This window comes from Callorhinchus milii, unplaced genomic scaffold, assembly GCF_018977255.1.
Source record: "Callorhinchus milii isolate IMCB2004 unplaced genomic scaffold, IMCB_Cmil_1.0 Scaffold60, whole genome shotgun sequence".
Lineage (NCBI taxonomy): Eukaryota > Metazoa > Chordata > Chondrichthyes > Chimaeriformes > Callorhinchidae > Callorhinchus > Callorhinchus milii.
The window spans coordinates 273,069-281,882 of NW_024704801.1; the positions used below are offsets into that span (position 1 = coordinate 273,069).

Below are 8,814 nucleotides of genomic sequence, written 5' to 3' on the forward strand. Positions count from 1 at the left end.
GACCTGGGTTTGATTCCCGGGCGGGTTAGGTCAGGGAGAAACCTTGGCCAAGTTTCTTTGCTCCACACACACTGTTTACCGAGCAGTAAGTAATAATAATTTGGTCACTCAATCTACGACTGTTTGTGGGACGTCGCTGGGCGCAATTGGCTGCCGCGTTTCGCCCACAAAATACAGTCACTACACTTTACAGTGAATCCCGTGAAGGGCGTTGAGACGTCTCGAAGACATGATAAGGCGCTGTATCAAATGCAAGGATTATAAGCTTGCGTGTGCGTGCGTGTGCGTGTGTGTGTGTGTATCTTATCTGTGCAGAGTTAGTAATTCTAGCACTGAGCTGGGAACAGACTCCACCCCGTGTCCAATAGGTTGGGGGTTGCGGGGGGTGGTGGGGTGGGGGGGGAGAGAGATGCCATGTCACAAGGTGGGAGGGTTTTGTGACGGGGTTTACTTACCACTTGAGGTGACTGTGGCAGGAGTTGAGTCTTTTGACACACTGATCGCTGGTGAGTACCGGGAACCTCTTGCTAAGCCTTTTTTTATCTTCCCCCCTTTCCCACTCGCGCTGCCCCGTTGCCGAGATGCCGCTGGTCGAGACGTTTTTAAACCTTACTCGGGTTTTAGAAGTTATAATCTTGCTTTAAAATGGCTGTTTGGCCGTCACTCTGCTCGTTCCAGGTCTGGTTTGATACGTGTGTCGGGTCATTGACTCACAGGTCACTGTCCTGTTAGAACAGACTGCACTCAAATCTCCTACTTGGGTCGAGAGAGAGACGTGTCTGCTCTTTTACGACAAGTACGAGTCCTGTATCTCAGTGGTTTTATCTTGTATCGCAAGCTCGAGGACCCGGGTTCGATTCCCGGGCAGGTTTAGGTCGGGACGAACCCTGGGCAGGTTTCCTTACTCCACACACGCACACGCACACGCACACACACACACACACACACACGCAGATCGGCGGATCGCTTTTCCGGGAACAGTAACCACTTCAAAAAGTGATAATAATGCTAATAATGTGGTCGCTCAATCCACTGCCGTTTGTGGGACACCGCTGTGCGCAATTGTTGGCCGTGTTTCGCCCGTGAAATCTATACAGTCACTACATTTCGCAGCGGGTGCGTGGAGTGAGGAAACTTGCCCAACGTTTCGGTCAGGTGGGGGGGGGGGTGGGGGTGGGGGGAGGCGGTTTAAAGTTCAACGATTTCCACTTGATAAGTTTGAGCTTGGAAATGTTTTTCCCAAACACCGGCTCTCATCATAGGCGAAAAGTCAAAGCTTCTGTTGACTGTTTCCCTCAGAGTGTTTAATGATTTCAGTCTCTTTCAATCACCAAACTTGGAGGTGAAGGTCTTTGCCTGAACCTTCCCCTCCCCCCCCCCCCCCCCCGCCCCCACCTCCCCCTAGTATTTTCGTCTAGTAAAAATATCGAGCCATCTCGACGGCGTGATAAGGCGCTGTATCAAATACAGGTCCTGGTGCATTGGGGTTTTGTACAGTGGGAGGGAATGGGAAGGAGTTAATCCATCGAGATTGTGTAACATAGAAACAGGAGGAGGACATTCAGCCCCTCCAGCCTGTTTCGCCACCCTATGAGATCATGTCTGATCTATCCCCTGATCCCCTGACCTAACAAACTTCTATCCACTGAAGCCGGGTTGAGTTGAGTTGGGTAACATTCCTGATTGACTTGGTTCCCTCTCTGCCTCCAAACACTACTTCGGTATTTGGGGTTCACAAAGCCTGGAGTTTTTCTGGGTGAAGCCACAAATAAGGCTGGTTCCATCGGTCGCTGGGTGGGGTTCCTGGAAATCGAGTCTCCGTGCGTCATAGCTCAGTGCCGAGTGACACTGCAGGGCATATCATAAGCCACATGCATCGGTGTGTGTCTGCTTGCATCCCCCACCCTCCCTGCCCTCCCTCATGAAGCTGACAGATAAAGAAGAAGATCAGCGAGTTCAATGACCGCTCAATAGGGGAGCCGTCCTTCCTTTCTCTGTGGAGTCCTGAAGTGTCGTGGTTAGAGCACTCGCCTCGCAAGCCAGAGGACCTGGGTTTGATTCCCGGGCGGGTTAGGTCAGGGAGAAACCTTGGCCAAGTTTCTTTGCTCCACACACACTGTTTACCGAGCAGTTAGTAATAATAATTTGGTCACTCAATCTACGACTGTTTGTGGGACGTCGCTGGGCGCAATTGGCTGCCGCGTTTCGCCCACAAAGGACACAGTCACTCCACTTTACAATGTATCCCGTGAAATGCTTTGAGACGTCTCACTGACGTGATAAGGGTCTGTGTCAAATGCAAGGATTATTATTATTATTTATGACTTCAAAACTCATTTCGTGAAGTCCCTACTCAAGGAAAACCAGGTCAATTATTGCTGTGTTGGAGTCACGCTGGGTATCTGTCTGGTTGCTTCTGATAAGACCGTGCACCACCCCTTAATCTGTTCCCCACTATCTCAGTGTCCCAGACTTGGAGAAGCATCTCTCTCCTTCACCCACTGGCAAGGTGCTCAGTGCAGGCAGAAAACAGCCCGGTCTGGAGAAAGAGAGAGAGAGATTCTTGCCCGGGTCCTACTAACAAAAGGTACTCGCCTCGCGAGCGAGAGGACCTGGGTTCGATTCCCGGATCAGGGCAAAACATAAGGTAAGTCTCCTGACTCCCCACCCAAACACGCCTCTGTACACCGAGCAGTGAGGAGGAACCCGCTGGTTAAGTCGATTGGCGGATCGCTTTTCCAGAGGGTAATAATCCATTCAGAAAGAATAAAAAATAATAGCAATTTGGTCACTCAACCCACGACTGTTTGTGGGACGTCGCTGGGCGCAACTGGCTGCCGTGTTTCGCCCACAAAATAGACAAGTCACTCCACTTTACAGTATGTTCCGTGAAGCGCTTTGAGACTTCTCGAAGACATGGTAAGGCGCTGTATTAAATGCAAGGATTATTATTATTATTACACTTGGAGCGACAGCCTGGAGTGTTAACTCAATTCCTTTCTCCTCTCCTGTCTCACTCATAGTCCAAACTCAGTCTCCATCTCTCTTCTTGTCTCAACAGAAATTTCTACCCTTTACCACTCGGCCACCTGCCGAAAGCAAGGCTGACCAGAGAGAATGGAAACCTTCAGCTCTCTGCTTTCCCCTTTGGTAAGGACTCACATTGCCCCTAACCGCACACACCCGCCCGCACCATCTCACACGCCCTGTACTCCCTGGGGAGTTCCTGCGTAGGTGTCTAACCTGCCACTGGGTCGTTGCCTCCACAGCGCAGACAGAGATCATCGCGCAACTCCGTCTCCATCTACCGCAAGGCCGAGCTCAGCGAGGAGAACCCCTCGGATATGACGATGGACATGGAGGAGGAGGTTAAGCCCTCCCAGGTCAATGACCTAACCGCCATGCTCAATAAGGACCCTCAGAGTAAGAGGAGAATCCTCACCTACCTGCTGCTTGTCAGCCTCCTCCTCTTCCTCGTCGGTAAGGATCTCAACCACTCCCTCCCTCAGCCCTTGTTAACCCCAACCCTAACCCCAAACACCAGCCCTAATCCTGGTCAGCAGCTCTGAGCAACTACGAGATGAGTGGTGTCCTGTAGCGTACTGGTCAGTGCACTCGCCTCGCAAGCGAGAGGACCTGGGTTCGATTCCCAGGCGGGTCAAGTCAGGGTGAAACCCGAGGCAAGTTTCCTTACTCCACAGTCATGTACACACACACACACAGACACGCACACACGTCTCTGTTTACTCGCAGTCAGTAGGAACCCGCTTGTTAGTCAATTGGGGGAATCGACTATAATTTGGTCACTCAATCCACGACTGTTTGGGGGACGTCGCTGTGTCATTGGGGACATTGGCTGCCGCGTTTCGCCCACGAAACACACAGTCCCCACACTTGACAGTGTATCCCGTGAAGCGCTTTGAGACGTCTCGAAGACGTGATCAGGCGCCGGGTCAAATGCAAGGATCATTATTATTATTATTATCTAACATTGACATTTAACTTCTCTCCCACTCCCCACCCCCCTCTCCCTCTCCCCCTCCCCTCCCCCTTCCCCCGCCAGCATTCCTCCTGGGATATATTACCTTTCGGAAAAGCTGCAAGTCCTGCATGGAGATGGATTCGGAATGTGCCACCACAATGAGCGAGGACGAGTCAGACTATCAGATCTACGTGCCCCAGGAGAAAGAGCTGTACTGGGATGACCTCCACACCATGCTGAAGAAATACCTGGACAAGCAGGAGATCGAAGACAACATCAGGTCAGCGGAGGGGAGGTGGAGAGGGGAGAGTTCAGGTAGCGAGGGGTCATGGGGAGGGGAGATGGGAGGTTGCTCTGGCTCTCTCCTCTCGTCACTGCTTCAATCCCTTCACAACAACAACAACAGATAACACTTACACAGCCCCTGCCTGAGGACGTCCCAAGGCGCTGGACTGGACAGTCAGGGGTTTGGACCTGAGCTGGGGGTGGTGGGGGGGGCGGTTGGGATCAGGATGGGGGTTGGAGGTCAGGGAGGGTGAGAGGTGGGAGGGTGACCGCCGGCGGCGCGGTTCGTCGAAGAGGACGGTTTTCAGACGGGCCTTGAAGGAGGCCAGGGAGGGAGGGAGGGAGGGAGCGCGGCGGAGGGGCTGTGGGTTGGAGTTCCAGAGGGTGGGAGCAGAGAGGCTGAAGGCCCGACTGCTGATGGTGGGGTGGGGGGAGCCGGGTGGGAGATGTGGAATAGCTGGAACCCGCGGAGCGAAGTGGGGCGAACAGGTCCCTCCCTCCATCTCTCCCTCTCTCCCTCTCTCTCTCTCACGCACACTGTCTCCGCCCCCCACTCCCCCACCCCCCTTTTACAGGAAGGTGAGTGAGTTCTCCCACCCGTCAGGCTCCGAGCAGCAGGTGGTCCTCAGCCGATACGTCTACCAGAAACTACAGAGTCGCCGTCTGAACCATGTGTGGACCGACTCCCACTATGTCAACCTGCCCTTCCCCAACAGGTAACCCCGGGTCCCTAACCCCCACCTGAACGGGCACAGACGGGGTCTGCGCGAGTGAGGTCGGCAGCTCCAACCAATGCAACACACGCCCCCCAGCGCTGTACTGGGGCGTCATCTTAGACGACGTGAGGCCAAGTCCTGACGTGGTGGGGGGTTGCGGTGGTGGGGGGTGGGGGGGTGCGGGGGCCTGAACCCACAACCTTCTGACTCAGAGGCGCGAGTGCGAGATTCTGGTCACCCCAACATGCCCGCAGCCCTAACACCGTCCACACACATACACACTCTCACCCACACACACACTCACACCCTCACACCCACATACACACACACACCAACACACCCACACACACACACACACTCACACCCACATACACACACACACACCCATCCCCACACACACACCCATACACGCACACTCCCTTACACAGACACACACACACACACACACACTCTGACCTCTGGAGATAACTGTGTCCTTCTCACCAGGTTGTCACCAAACTTTGTGCAATTGGTGGAAGGTAACGAGACCCGAGAGTTGTTGGAGTTGGAGGACGAGGAGGTTTACTGCGCGTACAGCGCACAGGGCAAGGCCACGGTAGGTGCTAGACATCACGGAGCAACAGGTCCTCTCAGCCCAGCACTGAGGTCAAGTGAGACCTCACAAGAGAACTTCAGAGAAGGTCCCTTCAGCCCATTCACCTCATCTTCCCAGAACACCTACCCTCCCGTCTCCCCATCACAGCACTCAGCTGGTCCTGGAATCAGTCCCTGCCTCCACCATCCCTCCTGACATCCTTACTGGACGCACAGTACAGAGGGAGCTTTACTGTGTCTCTAACCCTGACCTGGGAGTGTGGACACACAGTGTAGAGGAGCTTTACTGTGTCTAACCCTGACCTGGGAGTGTGGACGCACAGTGTAGAGGAGCTTTACTGTGTCTCTAACCCTGACCTGGGAGTGTGGACGGACGCACAGTGTGGGTTAGTTTCACGTAGTGCAGCCTGGAACCGCAGTGGTTGCCGAGCCGGGCAGGAGGTGGGATGTGCGGGTGGTGATTGCCTTGTGGTTACAGGGAGGTCTGGTGTACGCATTCTACGGCCGAGAGGAAGATTATATCAGATTGGATGAGATGAACGTCACCGTGAAGAACAACATAGTCATTGTGCGCATCGGCCAAACCTCCTTCGCAGAGCAGGTGTGTAATATAATAATAATAATAATAATCCTACAATAACAATAATCCTGGCATTTGATACAGCGCCTTATCAAGTCTTCGAGACGTCTCAAAGCGCTTCGCAGGATACACTGTAAACGTGTAGTGACTGTGTGTTTTGTGAATGAAACGCAGCAGCCAATTGCGCCCGGCGACGTCCCCACAAACAGTGGTGAGTTATGATTATGATTATTGTTGTGGTGTCTGTGTGTGTGTGTGGCAGGTTGCTGTAGCCCAGAAGTTTGGGGCTGTGGGAGTCTTGATCTACCCCGACCCTGAGGACATCCCCCAGTCTCCCAGGGGGGTCGGGATCCTTGCCAGCACGTCCTTCAACGGACACGTAAGTCCTGCCATACACGGGAACACGCGCATATACACAGGCGTGTCCTGCAGATCAGCAACTTGCATTTACACAGCGCTCTTCACACAGGGTAGAGGGTCACTCGTCAGTGGGGGAGTCTGACCCCGAGCCAGCGGGGGGTGGTGGGGTGGGGGGAGAGAGAGAGAGAGGGGTGGTTGGTGGGGGAGGTGACCGTAAGCACCATCAAAAAGGAAGGTCTTTAGGTGGGATTTGAAGGTGGGGAGGGAGGGAGGGAGGGAGAGGAAAGGAAGAGAGGGACAGAGTTTCGGGGCGTAGCGACTGAAGGCATGGAGCGGAGGGGCCGGAGGGGCCGAGGGACGAACAGGAGGTCGGAGCTGGCCCAGCGGAGGTGGTGGGTTGGGCAGTAGACAGGGTGTGCTCCTCTGGTCAGGCAGTGTGCAGGGGAGTTGCAGCCAGTGTTAGCCTCTGATCTCTCTCTCTCTCTCTCTAGGTTCACCTCGGCACCGGGGACCCCTTCACCCCTGGATTCCCCTCCTTCAATCACACCCAGTTCCCCCCGGTCACCTCCTCGGCTCTGCCCAAAATCCTGGCACAGCCCATCAGTTCCAAGATCGCCAAGAAACTTATGAAGTAAGTGCCCACACGGTCGCCTGACCCAACCCTCTACCTTTCCCCCTTGTGTCATCGATTCCCCCCCAAACCCCCACCCCACCCCCCGATCCCCCACCGCTTCGGCCTCCCCAACCCACAACCCCAACACAAAACAATTCACATTTAACACAGACTGTGTCATGTTGTCCTGTAGCTCAGGGGTTAGACCCCTCGCTCAGGGGTTAGACCCCTCCTCTCGCACCCCACAGCCCCTGTAGCTCAGGGGTTAGACCCCTCCTCGCACACCCCACAGCCCCTGGAGCTCAGGGGTTAGACCCCTCGCCCCCCACCCCACAGCCCCTGGAGCTCAGGGGTTAGACCCCTCCCCTCACACTCCACAGCCCCTGTAGCTCAGGGGTTAGACCCCTCGCCTCGCACCCCACAGCCCCTGTAGCTCAGGGGTTAGGAATCCGCTTGACCGTCGATCGGTGGATCGCTTTTCCGGGGGTAATAATCCCTCCCCCCCCTCAAATAAACCGTGACGGTTTGCGAGGACGGCGCTGGGCGCAAATTGGCGGCCGCGTTCTGCGCCCACAGAACAAAATACGCTTCACGGTGAATCCTGCGAAGCGCTTTTGAGACGTCCAGAAGACCTGATAAGTCGCTGGGTGCAATGTAAAGATTACTAATGTTACTGCCTTCTGTCTCCACAGTAAACTGAGTGGGCGACTGGCTCCGCGGGAGTGGAGAGGGCGTCTTCCTTCAACCCTGTATTACCTGGGACCCAACTTGAAGAGCCCAGGACTTCGGGTCCAGATGGGAGTCAACAATGACATGAAATCAACGATGATCTACAACGTCTTTGGCTCCATCGAAGGCTTGCAGGAGCCTGGTGAGATCAGCAACCCCTCGTCCCCTCCCTCCCCCCACACACACGTGCACACACGCCACAGACACGCACCACACGCGCGCGCACGGACACCACACACACACACACACACACAGACATACACCACACACACAGATACTACACACACACACACCCACACACACACAGACCCACACACCATAGACATACACCACACACACAGATACTACACACACACACGCACCACACACGCACACACGGACACCACACACACACACACACAGACATACACTACACACACAGATACTACACACACACACACCCACACACACACACAGACACACACACCATAGACATGGACACACCACACACAGACACACACACACACACACACCACACACCCAGCCACACGCACACCACACACACAGATACCACACGCGCGCGCGCACACACACACACACACACCACGGACACACCACATACAGACGGACACACACGTACCCTACCTGGCGGATAAGCGCTCTGAGACGCTACCTCCACTCTCTCTCTCTCTCTCTCTCTCTCCTTCCCCGACTCAGTGTCGTGCTCCCGTGTGAAAAGCCTCTGTGTAAACACGAACACGAGCTGCCGTTGCTTTGCCCACACGATCACAACATACAACAACGCATGGCATTTACACGGAGCCTTTCACGGCATCAGGAGGACGTCTCACGGCGCTGGACAGTCAGGGGTTTGGCCCCCGAGCTGGGGGTTGGGTGGAGGGCGGGGAGGGTGGGGGGGTAGAGGCGGTGGGGTGCGACCGAAGGCGCGGTCGGGTCGAAGAGGAGGGTCTCGAGA

At 55.0% G+C, this 8,814-nt stretch overlaps 1 protein-coding gene across 1 annotated transcript in view; it reads left to right on the forward strand.

The window, feature by feature from the left end:
- Window positions 1-392: 392 nt before the first annotated feature.
- LOC103191246 (transferrin receptor protein 2) overlaps window positions 393-8,814 on the forward strand; it is a 12,635-nt gene continuing 4,213 nt past the window's right edge. The window contains exons 1-10 of the mRNA XM_042345565.1: window positions 393-506; window positions 3,062-3,150; window positions 3,270-3,480; window positions 4,064-4,262; window positions 4,843-4,983; window positions 5,470-5,578; window positions 6,056-6,178; window positions 6,420-6,536; window positions 7,009-7,148; window positions 7,823-8,001. Coding sequence (XP_042201499.1) covers window positions 3,118-3,150; window positions 3,270-3,480; window positions 4,064-4,262; window positions 4,843-4,983; window positions 5,470-5,578; window positions 6,056-6,178; window positions 6,420-6,536; window positions 7,009-7,148; window positions 7,823-8,001 — 1,252 coding nt within the window. The 5' untranslated portion in view covers window positions 393-506; window positions 3,062-3,117. The remainder of the gene's footprint in view (window positions 507-3,061; window positions 3,151-3,269; window positions 3,481-4,063; window positions 4,263-4,842; window positions 4,984-5,469; window positions 5,579-6,055; window positions 6,179-6,419; window positions 6,537-7,008; window positions 7,149-7,822; window positions 8,002-8,814) is intronic.